Source organism: Macaca mulatta, chromosome 14 (genome assembly GCF_049350105.2).
Source record: "Macaca mulatta isolate MMU2019108-1 chromosome 14, T2T-MMU8v2.0, whole genome shotgun sequence".
Taxonomy (NCBI): Eukaryota; Metazoa; Chordata; class Mammalia; order Primates; family Cercopithecidae; genus Macaca; species Macaca mulatta.
This window is the reverse complement of record NC_133419.1, coordinates 15,379,530-15,397,052: the sequence shown is the minus strand read 5'-3', so window position 1 is coordinate 15,397,052 and position 17,523 is coordinate 15,379,530. Positions and strand designations below refer to the sequence as shown.

At 42.7% G+C, this 17,523-nt stretch overlaps 2 protein-coding genes and 1 non-coding gene across 3 annotated transcripts in view; 2 read left to right on the top strand and 1 right to left on the bottom strand.

The window, feature by feature from the left end:
* The first annotated feature begins 6,655 nt into the window (after positions 1-6,655).
* OR9Q1 (olfactory receptor family 9 subfamily Q member 1) overlaps positions 6,656-17,523 on the top strand; it is a 126,348-nt gene continuing 115,480 nt past the window's right edge. The window contains exon 1 of the mRNA XM_015114144.3: positions 6,656-6,881. Coding sequence (XP_014969630.2) covers positions 6,750-6,881 — 132 coding nt within the window. The 5' untranslated portion in view covers positions 6,656-6,749. The remainder of the gene's footprint in view (positions 6,882-17,523) is intronic.
* On the bottom strand, positions 9,811-9,917 carry LOC114672465 (U6 spliceosomal RNA). Its single transcript, XR_003722881.1, has one exon. It is a non-coding gene; the product is annotated as a U6 spliceosomal RNA (small nuclear RNA).
* On the top strand, positions 14,430-15,383 carry OR6Q1 (olfactory receptor family 6 subfamily Q member 1). The gene has a single exon (XM_015114145.3). It carries the CDS (start codon positions 14,430-14,432, stop codon positions 15,381-15,383), a length of 954 nt encoding a protein of 317 aa, XP_014969631.3.

The window sequence follows — 17,523 nt, the reverse complement described above, 5'->3', positions numbered from 1 at the left end:
TTCTCCTCTTATCAGGAAACTGAAGAATGACACTCTGAATAACTCATGAATTAAAAAAGAAATAAATACCATGTTAATAACATAACTGAACAATAATAAATGTATAAATATTTGAGTGATCTAATTAAAGTGGTGTCTCCAGGTAAATATATAGCTTAATTGTATTTATTAGAAACAAAAAATGAAAATAAATGTGTTGTATTATATTAAAAATAGCTTTAAAAGAACAATGAAGCAGTCTATGAAAGTGGAAGGAAGGAGATAATAAATATAAGAGCAGAAATTATGATATAGAAAATTAGAGAAGATACAAAACCAAAAGTTTGTTCTTGGAAAAAAGGAAAATAATGAAATAGGCAAGCCCTAGCAAGATTTATCACTGAATAAAGAAAATATATATAGGTAAGTAATATTAAGAACTAAAGCTTGGTCAACACACATGGTGTTAAATATCTTGAATATCTGGATTTATGAGAGGTGACATTACCAGTTGATGGAGAAAGATATTATCAATATGGAAAAAGCCCCTAAATTTAAATATCTACTTAGCATACACAAAGATCAAGTCCAGTTGCGTTAAAGACTAAGTATAAAAATCAAAACCTAAACATTTTTTTTAGAATACATTTTAGTCAAGGCGCAAAAGCACAAGCCATACAGGAAAAGATTTGTACATTTTACTACATAAAACGTGAAGATGTCAAATGAAAACAACAACAACAGCAAACTCAATATAGACAAAGTTGAAGACCAAGAACATATTGATTATAAAACAGACTGAGTTTTTAGAAAACACAAATAATGTCTACAAATTACTAAAAAATGTTTAAAAACTACTTAGTAGAAAAATGAAAGTGCACAAGAACGGGAATCCATTTGGCCGATAAACATTTGACAAGATGCCTAACCCACAGATGGCTGAAACTGTCAGAGGGTTGCAATTACATCGTGCTGGTTTTGTATGAGAAATGTGGTAACTCTCAGACACTGCAGATGGCAATATAGTTGGGGTCACCCCTTTGGAGAGCAATTCAGCATTGTTTAGTGATGTGAGATGTGTTTATTTAGGTCACCCTCAAGCAGCAGTTCTCAAACTTTAGCTTGATTCAGAATCACCTGGAGGATTTGTTAAAGCACATATTACTAGACCCCACTCCTAGAGTTTCTGGTTCAGTAGGTCCGAGAAAGGAGCGGATTTGCATTTCCAACATATCCCAGGTGATGCTGCTGCTGCAGGCGACCACACTTTGAGAACCACTCCTTCAGACAGACTTTTGCAGATGCGCACAATGAGACCAGTCATGAGAATGTTTATTGTGAGGAATAGTAGAAAATTAGATACACCTTCAATGCCTACTGAGAGAATGAATAAGTATATAGTTTTAAAAAAATACAACAGAATATACATGGAAATTAAAATGAATGAGCTAGAGCTGCAAGTATCAACATAAAAATATTAAAAACAATGCTCTAAGAAGAAAGCAAATTGCAAAGTATAGAGGTTAATTCACTATACCTATTTTAAAATATGCAAAAAAAAATATTCATGGATAACAAATAGTATAAATCATTTGTGAGCATGATAAATACTGAATTTACCATATTGGTTAATTCTGAAGAGGAGGGGAGGGTGCAAGGGTGATGGGACTGAAAACAAAGAGAAGGCCTCAACTATATCTACATTTTTATCTCTATCTATCATCGATTTATCTATCTACATCGTTATCATCATCATCATCTGTAAATATATATATGTCTGTGTGTCTCTAGTCTATCAATCATACTTTTACAAAAAAGGATGTGGAATAAATATTGCCAAAAGTTAATAATTGATAAAGTTGGACAGTAGTAAACATTATATTATGTTCCTTCTTGAGTATAAAGTTCAATTATTTCATGATAAAAATACAATGAAAAGAAATGCCTGCAAAAAATACTATGCCAGACTCTGTTTCTGAGTACTGTTAAGGCTGAAAAACATCGTGTTGAGATTGAGCCTCTACTGTGGAATGAGATTTATATATGATCTTGTAGACCTCATCATCATAATATATTACAATTGGAAGTACAACGAATGATTTCAAATCTCTTCTCAGAGGAGTGGTGAAGGCTCTTGGCTTTTTGCTCTAGTTTGTGTCCTTCCTTTGCCAGTGTTGGTTCTGTAGCGCCTCCTCCAATGCGTCCCGGTTTCTAGGTTGGGATATTTGATTCCTTGGGCCAGAGGAAAATAATAGGAATATGATCATTCGAAGCCTCTCTTATTACTTTCACACACACAGGAGAATTCTGCCTTTAATTGCTCAGTTTCTGAACTTTTGTGATGTGAAACTGGGACAACAGATAGAGTGGTAACACTCAAGGAGCTATCAAGGCTGGACTGGTTTACGCTGTAAAGCCAGAGGGACATGGTATTTCAGAAGGTGAAAGGAGAGGAGAAAGGCAGGAACCAGTGGGGCCTGGGCTGGAGAGCAGAGGTTTGGAGTTTGCCTCGGTTTCCTTTGTTCTCCAGGTGGCTGTTTCCCTCTGAATGTCCTTGGCCTGCGGACATAATGTTCTTCCTAGTTGCTTTCGATCAGCCTCACATGTGAGTGCAGAAGAGGATTTTTAAATTTAAAATTTTTTTTTATTTTTTAGATTTGCAGAGGGAGAGTCATTGACAGATTGGGTCAGAGCTGCAAAGAGGTTTTTCCATTGAGTGGGAATGCAGATACGGCACGGTTCAACATCCTTCCTGCCTCGAGCAGGCTGAAGTGTCGTGATATAACGATCTTATGTCTACTGTCAGGTGGACAAAGCCCTCAACTTTGTTTCCTTATTTATCTCTGACTACATCCTTGTCGTGTAGTTTTATTTTCCTAATTTTAGAGAGGTAGCAAGTCTATGAAGGGGCTTATGTAGGATTCAAGTCCAAGTGTTAAAGCAAACTAAATATGGCCTGAGAAGGACTCTGGTACTTCTACAGCAGAGTCCTCATGGATGAGCTGTAACCTAGCGTAATAGATTATGGTGGAATGAGAATTATATACAATTTTGTAGACCTCATCGTCATAATACATAAAATTGAAAACACAGCTTACTAGTGTGCACCTGTAACAATAGCTGAGTGTTGGCTAATCTTAGCGGCCATACTTCAACCACTCACAGACTGCTGAATGTTACTGCGTTCAAATAAGGCAAACGCTGAGCTGTAACCAATCTCACTGTTTCTGTACCTCACTTCCGATTTCTGTATGTCACTTTACCTTTTTTGTCTACACATTTGTTCTGATCACGAGGCACCCCAGAGTCTCTGTGAATCTGCTGTGATTCTGGGGGTTGCCCAATTCACGAATTGTTCATTGCTCAACTAAACTCCTTTAAATTTAATTCAGCTAAACTTTTTCTTTTATCGTAAGTCTATGATGTTTTACACCGAGCAGTACTGCACTAGGCTCTTTGGGAATGCAGAAAATATAAGACATAGCCCTGTCGTAAAAGATCTTTATAGTTTAGTTAGGAAGACAAGATATTTGTACCTGAAACAAATTTAAGAAAAACAAATATTGTTTTGTACCTAAAACAATATTAAGATTGGACATAGGATCAAAGAAAATGATCCTATGCATTGAGGATGTGTTAAAGAACAAGTCATCTATATTGCCTTTGGGCTTTGCCAGCTTTGGTCCGGCTGCCTTCTGTGATCAAACATAGTGGATACTCACCATCCCTGATGTTCTTTTTGCTTTATATTGAAATAACCCCGTATTTCCCTTTTGGGGAAAACAATTGCCCAGCCTGCAAACAATCATCAAATGCCCCACAGTAACTCTTTGAAAGGAAGGCAATTTGGCACAGTAACATTCAGGATAAAAGTGACCCTAAGTCACAGCCTCTATGGAATTGTAAGCTCCTTAAGGGTTGAAGCTGGTACTTCACATCTGTATTGCACAGAGCCTGGCCCAGAGTGGTTACTCAGTGATGTCTGGTGTTATCATTGAAGATTATTTTCCAAGAGTGGGGATAGGGGGCAGGTAGGTGGATGGTGATATCTGACCCACTCTAGTGAGGAAGGCCTCACTGCATCCATGATAAATCTGAACTGTACAGATTTCATGTCACCATATTCTAGAATAGTTTGGAGCCAGAGACCTTGGCAAAGAGTCTAGGTGTCACGGAATCTTCCCTGGTTGGCCCTTCATCCTCCACTCTGAGGCATCCGTCATCCTAATCTACAGATTTGGGACTCCCACGTAGCTTCTGCATACCCTCTGGGATAAAGTTTTTCATAATTTATTATTTTCTCTTCTTTGTTGTCTGAGAGCTTTAAACCTCCATGGAGAACTGGTCCCATGGGTCACCCCCAGGGGAGTTATAGGCACATACGTGGAGTATGAGGCATTTTATAGCCAGCGACAATTCTTGTTTCTTCTCTTTCCAGTTCAGCCAGTGGCAGATCTGTGCCCTCTCCCTTTGGTTCAGAGAAGCTGTGATCCTTGAATTTGGGGTCTCTGTTCCTCAGTGGGATTCAATAACCTGTCCTGGCCACCAGTTCCAAGGTTCTGAGTATGCTTGGCCTTGGTGCTTCAGCCAGAGAAGACACTAGGAAACTAGAGAAGCAGTGGGAGGCAGGTACGTGGCTCCTCTAGAGGCTCATATCCAAAGAGTACCCTAGGTGTGGTGAATGGAAGAGGAATGTTATCAATCAAATGGATACCAAATCTAGAGGTATGATTCCTGACTTCTGTATAGCCCGATCTTTTCTTTAGAGTTTTCCCAGTTTGTAATCTCATTTTATTTTTTTGTTCAAAACCTCTTTTAAAAATTTTTTTTTAAATTTAGTTTTTAAATTATTTTATTTATTTTTATTTTTTGAGTCAGAGTCTCCTTCTGTCACCCAGGCTGGAGTGCAGTGGTGTGGTATCAGCTCACTGCAACCTCCACCTCCTAGGTTCAAGCAATTCTGCCTCAGCCTCCTGAGTAGCTGGGATTACCATGTGTGTGCCATCATGCCTGGCTAGTTTTTGTATTTTCAGTAGAGACGGGGTTTCACCATGTTGGCCAGGCTGGTCTTGAACTCCTGACCTCAAGTGATCCACCCACCTCGGTCTTGCAAAGTGCTGGGATTACAAGTGTGAGCCACCGTGCCCAGCCCAAAAGCTCTTTTACAGAGTCATTGTGGTTTTAAATATCAACTCAGTTTTCAAGTGAGAAAATGGAGGCACACAGAATTCAACTGATTTGCTTAAGCTCATATAGAGTAGGGGTGCCAAGAGACTTTGTGGGGTTTTAGTTATCCTTCATCTCTGTTTGCCTCCTCAAGCCACCTCAAATAAACCTACAATCTAAAGAAAATTAATTTGCTTTTGTTATTCCAGGGCAGCTTCATGACGATTCCCAGAGTCCTACCAGATGGCCATTCCCATGCTGTCCCTTTATTGAAATTCTGTGGTCATCATATAGTCCATAAGCAATAGAAGCAAAAGAGTAAACAGGTTTTACCAGAGTGTAACTTTCAAGTTTCAAAGAACCCGCACATCCACTATCCCATCAATTCACAGAATGTTCTGACAGACAACAAGAATAGGTGTTATTCCTGCCTGGAGATTAGGAGCTAGAAGCTCAGAAAGCTTGATTCTCACCTTGGTTCCTGTCTGCCATGGTGGACTCTCTGGCTTGGTTTGGGTCTGGGATCTCTGTCATATATATGGCTGGAGAAGCCTCCCACTTATTTTCGTATACCTCTATTTCCCATTTGTTCCCATCATAGGGAGACTATATATCAGTAGCTTTGAGGAACAGATTGTATGTGCTCAGTATTGAAGCCCCTGGAATAATGACAGAAGTACCCAGTTAATTGATCAGATTTTATTTTAGGAATATCAGCCTCCCTGGGGAGGTGGTATGATGGAAAGATGGTGGGCTCTGGAGTCACACTGGGCTGGATTCTCATCTGGACTCTGTCACTTACTAGCTGGTTGAAGCAGGGCTTTTGAGAGCCTCACATGCTAGGTCCCTTCATCTTCCCAGCTACCTGGCAACTAAGCAAATCTAGGACTTGGTGGAACAGAGTTTGAAAACAGCTGATAGAGTACAACTTTCCGGGAAATTTAAAATTAAATTCTGTAGCTAAGAAAAAGAAATTATATGTAGAAATCAATTCAGTTTGCCTCCCACCCAAGGCCATGAGAGCAGGCTGCTCCAGATATACAAGACGTCATTCCTTCAGGCATTGTCAGTCTTATAGTCCATTGGCAGTAATCTCATGGACAACACCCAAATTGATTGACTTTTCTGTAAGTATTGGTGAACTTCCTTTTCTTTCAATTTCCTTGAAAACAGGTAGCTAGAAATGGAAAGGAAACTAAGTACGCTGGGTCAGCAGGATGCCAGGAGCATGCGACCATCCTTTTATTACATCACTATATATTTATTGCGTGTAGACTACATGCCAGTGACTCTTTTGGCATTGGCAATACAGTGATGAACAAACAAAGGCACTATCTTCAAGGAGCTTCCTTTTGCATGAACGTGTGTGTATGTGCATGATGTTACAGATAAACAAATATCTACCAGATGGCAATGAGGCTGTGACGCAAAAAATCAAACTGAGAAGAGAATCAGAGAGTGAAAGGAATTGCGTTTTCAGATAGGTGGTCAGAAAGGGCCTCTCTGTGAAGGTGGCCTTGTGCAGGGAATTGAAGGAAGTGCAGGAGGAAGCCACACAGAAATGGTAGAGGGAGCAAAAGGAGCAAAGGCCCTACTTTCCCTTAATGCCGTCTCCTTCCATCTTTGGTCCAGCCCAGCAATGTACATGTTATCCTCCCCATTTGAAGATGAAGACACTGAGGCTCAGCAAGATCAAACTCACAAAGTCACAAGCTCACAGCTACGGTCTGACGGAGGTAGGGTCAAATGCAGCTCTATTGATTTCAGAGACGGTGCTGTTACCACAGGGGGCTGTCTGCATGTTGGAAAATGAGATGTGCTGCTGCTGTCACGTTGCAGTGGTAGTGGGGAAGCAGGCATGCGATGAGCTGGACCCAAGAGGAATCAGACAGCAGGTCTCTGGGCTTCATCCTGGGCATCTCCTAGCCCCGCTGTCTGTCTCATGACACCTACCCGCTGTGCCTGCTCACCTTGGTTTGTTGGCTGTTTTTTTGAAATCATTTCCTGGATCTTAGTAAGTTTCTTTTCCAGTTCCTTTCACTTTTTGGGACCAGTCCCCTAGATGCCAGGTGGAGAGAACTGAGAGAGGGAGAAATCCAGCCTCTCTCACCAGGCTTGTCATGTAGCTGCACAAGCAAATAGCTGCAGGAACCAAGTTTTAATTTTTGTGCATGGGCTTCAAACTGTTTTTCCATATTTGTTAGGGAAAATCTTAGCCAGGGAGCACTATCTTTTGAGGACATCAAATTGGGCCAAGTTCCTGTGCGGCCTTTCTCCTTATTTAGTGATTGCCCCGTGTGACCCTCTCCTCTCCGGTTGACCGCTTTTTCCCTGCATGGCACTTGGCGGATAAAGTTCCCTGAACCCTGGAGAGGAAGCGGATGCTGTTAATAGCCCTGGGAGTGTGACTGTGCTTTGCAGCTCACTGGAGCCTGTGGGATATTCCTCCAGCCTTGGCGGGGCTCTGAGCTGCAGGGAAATTAACCTCCGAGTCAGGGCAGGGAGCCAGGGTTGCAGGCACGTCGTCATTGGGTGAAATGAAATGGCAGAGGAAAATGGCACGGTGTGGAGGGAAAGCACAGGCTTTTTTTGTCAGAAGCTCTGGGGTTTGGCTCTTCTCTGTGCCATGTAGTTCTTTGATCTTGTGCAAGTTACTTACGGTCTCTCTGAGCCTTCAGTTATTTCAATTGCATGAAAACTAAGACAAATAACACCTCTATATCAAGAAGAGTTCATAGGATCATAGTACAGTATTGTGGGGATGAAGCGAGATAGTATCAGCTCATCAGAATCTAGCCCATGGGAGGGGTTCCATAAATGACCTTTTCTTTCTTTCTTTTTTTTTTTTCTTGAGACGGAGTCTTGCTCTGTCACCAGGCTGGAGTGCAGTGGCACGATCTCGGCTCACTGCAACCTCCGCCTTCCGGGTTCAAGCGATTCTCCTGCTTCAGCCCCCTGAGTAGCTGGGGCGCCCTGCCCAGCTACTGTAGGGCATGTCCTACAGGCGCCCACCACCACGCCCAGCTAATTTTTGTATTTTTAGTAGAGACGGGGTTTCACCGTGTTGGCCAGGATGGTCTCGATTTCTTGACCTTATGATCTGCCCGCCTCCCAAAGTGTTGGGATTACAGGCCTGAGCCACCGCGCCCAGACTCCTTTCTCCTTTTTTTGGAGAGAAGCTCATCTTTCTACCAACACATGACCTGAAGAAGTGTTGGGGCGGGGGGGGAAGAGGAGTAGAATTTGGATGCTCTGAAACTCTTGTTCAGAAATAGTTTCTCATTGGACTTGTCTCTGATGTCTTAAATGATTCCATCAGAAATTCATTGTTGGGTTAGGCATTGCCTCCCATCTAGGTTGCTTTCATCTGATTACAGTTAGAAGGTGGTAGAGCTGAGATTTGAAGGCATCAGGTGGTCTAATGCCTGAATGTAGCCTTAACCACTATGCTCTCCTGACTCTTTCCGTGGACCTCACAACCTCTTCTAACGATTCCTCTGGGCATATTAGCTACTTCCACCTGCCTCTCCCCTGGCTTGCTGGGGTGCCTCCCCCTCCCTCCACTGTACTTGGTTTTGTCAGTTAAGGATTGCCTTCTTTCCACCGTCCCCCACCCTCAGTGCGATTTAATTGGGAAATTGTTTCTTGATCTTACCTGTCCTATCTTCCTTCTATGCCAACTTCACTGTGCCCTACTTTGTTCTACCAGACACATTGCAATTAGCTCATCACATGTCTGTCCTAACCCTTGAGTACTTCTCTATCTTTCCTAAAAGACACGGTTCTTTTTTTTTTTTTTTTTTTTTTTTTGAGACGGAGTCTCGCTGTGTCTCCCAGGCTGGAGTGCAGTGGCGTGATCTCGGCTCACTGCAAGCTCCGCCTCCCGGGTTCACGCCATTCTCCTGCCTCAGCCTCCCAAGTAGCTGAGACTACAGGCACCCGCCACCACGCCCGGCTAGTTTTTTGTATTTTTAGTAGAGACGGGGTTTCACCATGTTAGCCAGGATAGTCTCGATCTCCTGACCTTGTGATCCACCCGCCTCGGCCTCCCAAAGTGCTGGGATTACAGGCTTGAGCCACCGCGCCCGGCCAAGACACGGTTCTTAAAAGGCAGGACTTGCAACTCATTTTGGGTTAGAGGCCTGATGCCTAGTACCATGCCTGGCACTCAGGGTCTCCTTGAAGAATGCTTGAATGAGGAACTGGCAGGCATAGAACTGTGGATAAACCACTTCACTGAGTTAAAAAATGAATAGGTTCAGAAATTTCCAGGAGTTAGATAGCTGTGAGATTCTCTCTCTCAATCTTTTTATTTTTTTTTTCAACTTTTATATTCAGGGGGTACATGTGCAGGTTTGTTAAAAATATGGAATGTGGCTGGGCATGGTGGCTCATGCCTGTAATCCCCGCACTGTGGGAGGTCGAGGTGAGTGGATCATTTGAGGTCAGGAGTTTGAGACCAGCCAGGCCAATATGGTAAAATCCTGTCTCTATTAAAAATACAAAAATTAGCTGGATGCGGTGGCATGTGCCTGAAATCCAAGCTACTCGGGAGGCTGAGGGAGGAGAATCACTGGAACTTGGGAGGCGGAGGTTGCAGTGAGCCAAGATTGCGCCACTTCACTCCAGCCTGGGCAACAGAGCGAGACTCTGTATCAAAAAGAAAAAAATATGGAATGCTTCACAAATTTGTGTGTCATTCTCATGCAGGGACCATGCCAATCTTCTCTGTATCATTCCAGTTTTAGTATATATGCTGCTGAAGCGAGTATTCTCTTAATCTTTTTAATGAATGAATGTGCATTAATATACACTAGCAAAAGAAGTAATGAGACATTTAAAAATTATTTTATTCATTTAAACTCTTTGAATGTTGTTCTCCATGTATCAATCCAATCTATTTGACAACTTGAGTTCATTTCTTGAGTCTCTCAAAGAATGCAATTGAGTGTCAGGCAGTAGAGGAAGAGCTGATGGAGATTCAAGCATTTTTCTAGAATCATTCAGTTTTGATTTTGGGTTTCTGATTTGGAATTCAAGAAAAGGTTCCCTTGCAGTTTGTTAGTTAGCATTAGGCTAGGGGGAGCAATAAGGACTCACTGGGCTTCAGTGCAGGTGCAATTGCTCATGCGTGTCCAACCAAACCCCGGATATCAGTTGTCCCCCATCCCCCATTTCTCTGCAGAACAAGAGACAACAGATAATTTGGGGACAGTTTGGCTGCTTGGTGGTGGCATAGGTGGTATGTGTGTCCATAAAGTAGGGTAACTACTGCTTAACACAGTAAGGTGGTGGTGTTTTTCGCTCGTGTGACAGTCCTGTGTGAGTCAAGGGCAGGGATTGGCAAATTACCCCCCATGGTCCAAATCCAGCTTGTAGCCTGTTTGTGTATGGCCCATGAGCTAAGAAAGGGTTTTACATTTTAAAGAGTTGCAAAAACAAACAAAAAAACCCACAGAGAAGAATGTGTGGCAGAAACTGCCTGTGGCTCCTAAAGCTGAAACTATTTGAATCTGATCCGTTACAGAAAATGTTGGGTAACCCCTGCTCCAGGAAGAAGTGAGTGGTTTTCCTCAGGGATCTAGGATCCTGCCAGCTCTTGGCTCTATGATGGGGAAAGAGAGAGTGGGGAAGACACTCCTGTTCTTAAAAAGTCTCAGTCCACAGGTAAAATGCATCACTGCCTGGATGCAAGGGGATAAAAAGTTAGCCCTTGGCTCTCCCTCTCTCCTTTTCTCTTGTATCCTACTTCTTTACTCCTCCTTCAGTTTTTGAGAAACAAGAGCAGACCCTTTCAATGTAGCTAATCTGGGCCTGATACAAAGCCCACAGGTTCTGGCACCCTCTCTCTAAGCCATGGATCAGAGATCTGAAAGTATTAAAAAGTAATACCTGCTCTGTACCAGGCTCCATGGTGGATGTTAGGGGGGGCATCTGTATCAGGCCCTAGGGTGGATGCTGGGCACCTGCTCTGTACCAGACCCCAGGGTGGATGTTGCGGGGGCATCTGTATCAGGCCCCAGGGTGGATATTGCGGGGGGAGGCCTCTGTATCAGGCCCCAGAGTGGATGTTGGGGGGGCATCTGTACAAGGTCCCAGGGTGGGTGCTGGGAGGGCATCTGTATCAGGCCCCAGGGTGGATGCTGGAGCACCTGCTCTGTACTAGGCCCCAGGGTTGATGCTGGGGCACCTGCTCTGTACCAGACCCCAGGGTGGATGTTCGGGGGCATCTGTACAAGGTCCCAGGGTGGGTGCTGGGGCACCTGCTCTGTGCCAGGCCCCAGGGTGGATGCTGGGGCCACCTGCTCTGTACCAGGCCCTGAGATAGATGCTTGGGGCACTTGCTTTGTACCAGGCCCTGGGGCAGCTGGTGGGAGAATCTGCTCTGTACCAGCCTCCATGGTGATGCTGGAGAAACCTGGTCTGTACCAGGCCCCAGGGTGGATGCTGGGGGCACCTGCTGTGCACCAGGCCTCAGGATGGATGCTGGGGGTACCTGCTCTGTAGCAGGCCCTGGGATAGAGGCTGGGGGCATCTGTACCCTCCACCGTGGTTCCTAGGTCAGAACAGGTGCCCTGTGCATTTGTTTGCTTGACCTGCATACGAGTTTGGAGGAATGAGGTAAGGAAAAAGGCTTCCTAGTGAAGACAGGACTCTCAAACTTGAGTCACAGCTGAAAGGACAGGTAAGATTTAGAAATAATAGTAAGAATTTATAGATGACACAACCGAGCTAGTAAATTGTAGACGCAGGGCTTGATCCCAGAGCTGTTTGACTCTAAATCTCATTCTCTCCATGACTATGAAAAATAATGAATTTTTCAGAGAGTTTGACGATGAAACTGTCTAACACAGTAAGTCAAGTCAAACTTCTAGAGCATCTGTGTGCAGTATTTCCATTGGGAAAGGTGATCATTGTTTGGAGGCTGCTACATTGTAAGCGAGGTTGCAAAGGAGATAAATGGGAGGGAATTGCGTCCTGAAATTTCCTTGAGCCAACAGAAGCATGAAGTGTCTGGGGCTGCAATGCAATTATGTGAGAGGAAGCCAATGTTTATAGACTTCCCACTGTGGGGATGTTAGGCATGGTGAAGACGCACGCAGAAATCTGAAAACTTTGAACTTGTTTATTTCTGATTTTGTATCTCTACATGCTTTCATTGCCAGGAATTCTGAAGCCAGAAGGAACTTGCTAATTATTTATAGGGGAAAGAACAAGGGCTTTAGACCTTGGCAAACCTGGATTCAAATTCCAGTTCAGGAATCTGTGACTGTAGCAAACATTTTTTTTCTCCAAAGGGTCAGAAACAGTAAATAATTTGCCCAAGTTATACAACTAGGACAGAATTGCTTTATTTATGTCACCGCATAACAAAGCAGCCTAAAACTTAGTGGTTTAAACAACAATCAGTTATTTAGCTCATAGATTTTTAATTTGGGGAGGGCTCAGCAGGGAAGGCTGGTGTCAGCTTGGCCAGCTCAATGGGGGCTGAATGGTCTGTTTCTCAGACAGCTTATTCACCTGGCTGGTACGCTGGTGCTGGCTGTCAGTGGAAGCTTGGCTAGGGCTGAGGGCTGAGGGACTTAGTTCCTCTTCACTTAGGCACCTCCACAGGCTACATAGGCTTCCTCACACTACTGTGACTGGGTTTCAAGAAGCAAGAAGAGGAAACTGATGGTTTCCAAGCCCCGGGCCTGGAAACTGGCACAGCATCACTTCCACCTTATTCTGTTAAGCCATCACAGAACCCAGATTCAATGGGAATGGCCAAAGACCCTCCTTTTGGATGGGAAGAGTGTTCAAGAATTTGGGGCTGTATTTTAAAACTGGCACAAAAATGGAGATATTATATTTTCTCATTTAATTCTAAAATGAGATAGGAAGTAATCTCTTGGGAACTCTTTTGTATTATCTGTTTTTTAAAAAATGGGATTATTTAGCTCTAATATCAACTTGAAATATATGACCATGAGTGAATGGGATTCACGAATCATATATTTCAAGTTGATATTGAAGCTTAAATTCAAACCCAGTATGGATCCAAACCCAATTATGTTGATTCTGTCTTTTAACAGTCATGTTCACTCTCCTACTGGCATTTCCGCAGTTAAAGTCACCCTCACTCCATGCTATACTTGCAACAACCTCCTAACCCAGCCTTCCTTCCTGCCTCCTCCTTTTTTTTTTTTTTTGACATGGAGTCTCGTTCTGTCACCCAGGCTAGAGTGCAGTGGCATGATCTCAGCTCACTGCAACCTCTGCCCCCCGATTCAGGTGATTCTCCTGCCTCAGCCTCTCGAGTAGCTGGGATTACAGGTGCCCACCACTACACTGGGCTAACTTTTGTACTTTTAGTAGAGACAGGGTTTCACCATGTTGGCCAGGCTGATCTTGAACACCCAACCTCAGGTGATCCGCCTGCCTTGGACTCCCAAAGTGCTGGGATTACATGCGTGAGCCACCGTGCCCAGCTTCTGCCTCTTACCTTGTTCCCCTCCAAACCTGCCCCTTCTAAGGGGTAAAAAGAATAGCATTGCTTCTCTGCTTATAATTCTTAAAGGCTCCCTGTGGCCTTTAGACTGAAGCTCAGCTTTTTCCTTTCCCTTAATTTGGTTGCTGGCCCTTCATGGTGCCCCAGCCTACTCCTCGGGCTCAGAAACAGTCATTTTTTCTCTCTCTATTATTCCAGGAGAAGTCAACATGTAGATTTCCCCCTTGAAATTTATTGACTCAAACATGATGCTAAGTGCTTTACAGGAATTATTTAACTTACATTTTCACAACAACTCTGTGAGGTTCTCTTTTATTTGAAGCCAGGTATGCTTGCTTGGGAAATCAAGCTGTTGAATTCTATGGTAAACTGTCTCTACTTGAAGTTTCCCAAATGCACAGTCTCCTGTCTGGTGTCTGGAATTTTATACTTGCTATGTCTTCTCTCTATCTCTACCTTTTGTCTCATTAACTTATACTTCCTTTTCAGGTTCAGCTTTAGACAGTCTTCTCTCCAGGAAGATTTCTCAAGACTGGTTGAGCTTCCCCGCTATTTCTGCCCATAGTACCCTGTCTTATTCTTAGCCAGTGCATTTCATTTTGTACTGATATTATTTGTTTTCTCATGTCCCTCATGTACTGTAAATTCTTTGAGGGTAAGAACAGGGTCTTTACATCATGTTTTTCTTCTGAAGTGAAAGGCATTTTCGTACAACATCCTCCAACCTCACAGGTTCTCTTTGAGCTTTCATTGTCTATGAGGCTATGAGTTTGCTGAGCTCTCACTGCCACAGATGCAGCCATATACCAAAAACTGGACCCAGGTAACTGAATTTGTCATGATGGGCTTTGCTGGCATTCATGAAACACACCTCCTCTTCTTCACACTCTTCCTCACCATGTACCTGTTCACCTTGGTAGAGAATTTGGCCATCATTTTAGTGGTGGGCTTGGACCACCGACTATGGAGACCCATGTATTTCTTCCTGACACACTTGTCTTGCCTTGAAGTCTGGTACACTTCTGTTACAGTGCCCAAGATGCTGGCTGTTTTTATTGGGGTGGATGGTGGCAAGAATATTTCTTATGCTGGCTGCCTGTCCCAGCTCTTCATCTTCACCTTCCTTGGGGCAACTGAGTGTTTCCTACTGGCTGCTATGGCCTATGATCGTTATGTGGCCATTTGCATGCCTCTCCACTATGGGGCTTTGGTGTCCTGGGGCACCTGCATCCGTCTGGCAGCTGCTTGTTGGCTGGTAGGCTTCCTCACACCCATCTTGCCAATCTACCTCATGTCTCAGCTAACATTTTGTGGCCCAAATGTCATCGACCACTTCTTCTGTGATGCCTCACCCTTGCTAGCCTTGTCGTGCTCAGATGTCACTTGGAAGGAGACTGTGGATTTCCTGGTGTCTCTGGCTATGCTACTGGCCTCCTCTACGGTCATTGCTGTGTCCTACGGCAACATTGTCTGGACACTGCTGCACATCCGCTCAGTTGCTGAGCGCTGGAAGGCCTTCTCTACCTGTGCAGCTCACCTGACTGTGGTGAGCCTCTTCTATGGCACTCTTTTCTTTATGTATGTCCGGACCAAGGTGACTTCCTCCATCAACTTCAACAAGGTGGTATCTGTCTTCTACTCTATCGTCACGCCCATGCTCAATCCTCTCATCTACAGTCTTAGGAACAAGGAAGTGAAGGGAGCTCTGGGTCGAGTCTTTTCTCTCAAGTTTTGGAAGGCACAGTGAGGAGGCAGGTGGGAACCCAGTTTCCTTGCCTTGGATATTTAGAAACAGGTTGGTCAATAATATTTAAGCTGAGTCCACATCAAGAATGCAGTTCCATTTATAACAGCCACAAAAAATACAATACCTAGGAATACAACTAACCAAGGAAGTGAAAGATATTTATAAGGGGAACAACAAAACAATGCTAAAAATATCAGAGATGACACAAACAAATGAAAAAACATTGCATGCTCACAGATTGGAAGAATCAATGTCATTAAAATGGTCATACTGCCCAAAGCAATCCACAGATTCAATGCTATTCCTATTAAACTATCAATGTCATTTTTCACAGAATTAGAAAAAACTATTATAAAATTCATATGAAAGCAAAAAAGGAGCCCAAATTGCCAAAGCAGTCCTAAGCAAAAACAACAACAACAACAACGAAAACAAAAAAATAAATCTGGAGGCATATTATCTAACTTAAAACTATACTATAAGGCTACAGTAACCAGAACAGCATGGTACTAGAACAAAAACTGACACATAGACCAATGGGACAGAATAGAGAACCCAGAAATAAAGCTGCGCATTACTACCAACTGATCTTTGAAAAAGTTGACAAAAGTAAGCAATGGAGAAAAGATTCCCTACTCAATAAACGGTGCTGGGAAAACTGGCTGGCCATATGCAGAAGATTGAAACTGAACCTCTACTTATTGCCATATTCAAAAATTAAGATGGATTAAAGACTTAAATGTAAGACCTCAAAATATAAAAAAATCCTGGAAGAAGACCTAGGAAATACCCTTCCGGACATTGGTCTTGGGAAAGAATTTATTACTAAGTTCTCAAAAGCAATTGCAATGAAAAACAAAAATTGACAAGTAGGACTTAATTAAATAGCTTCTGCACAGTAAAATAAACTGTTGACAAGACAAACAGGTAAACTAACAAATAAAAGAAAATATCTACAAACTATACATCTGACAAAGGTTTAATATCCAGAATCTATAAGGGACTTAACAAGAAAAAAAAATTAATCCCATTAAAAAGTGGGCAGAGGACATGAACAGACACTTATCAAAAGAAGATATCCAAGCTGTAAACAAACATGAAAAAATTCTCATCATCATTAATCATCAGAGAAGTGCAAATGAAAACATAATGAGATACCATCTCACGCCAGTTAGAATGGCTATTATCAAAAAGTTAAAAAATAACAGATGTTGGGGAGGTTGCAGAGAAAAGGGAATGCTTGTGCATTGTTGGTGGGAGTGTAAATTAGTTCAGCCATGTGGAAAGCAGTTTGAAGATTTCTCAAAGAATGAAAAATAGAACTACTATTCAAACCAGCAATCCCATTACTAGGTATATACCCAAAGTAAAATAATCGTTCTATCAAAATGACACATGCACTTATATGTTCATCATGACACTATTCACAGTAACAAAGAGATGGAATCAACCTAGGTGTCCATCAATGGTAGATTGGATAAAGAAAACGCAATACATATACACCATGGAATACTATGCAGCCATAAAAAAGAATGAAATTGTATTATATGCAGCAACATGGATGTAGTGGGAGGCCATTATCCTAAGCAAATTAATGCAGAAACTGAAAATCAAATATTTTATTTTCTCACTTGTAAGTACGAGCTAAATCTTGGGTACACATGAACATAAAGATGGGAATAAGAGATATTGGGGAATAAGAGAGATTATGTCACCTTGGCCTCCTGAGTAGCTGGGACTACAGGTGCACAAAAGGAGGGAGAGAGGGAGGGGGCAATGGCTGAAAAACTGCCTATTGGGTACTATGTTCCTATCTAGGTGACAGAATGAACAGAATCCAAACCTCAGCATCCCACAATATATCCTTGTGACAAATCTGCACATGTACCCCCTGAATCTAAAATAAAAATGGAAATTAAAAAAAAATAAAAGGACAGGGGTGAGGACTATGGAAGGGGGCTCTGGTCTGAATAGTCTGGAGTTATGGACTATATATTAGGTAAAGTAAAATGCTAAGTCTCTATAACAAGAGAGACTTAACTATAGTGTAGCTTAAAGAATGAAGATTTTCTTTTTCTGGCAAGTATCCACAGTGAGTATTCCAGGCTGGTGGGTGGCTCTGTTCAGCTTTAAGGACGCA

Excerpts from the sequence above, each read along its gene's own strand:
- OR6Q1 (XM_015114145.3), top strand. The coding sequence starts at position 14,430 with ATGCAGCCATATACCAAAAACTGGACCCAGGTAACTGAATTTGTCATG.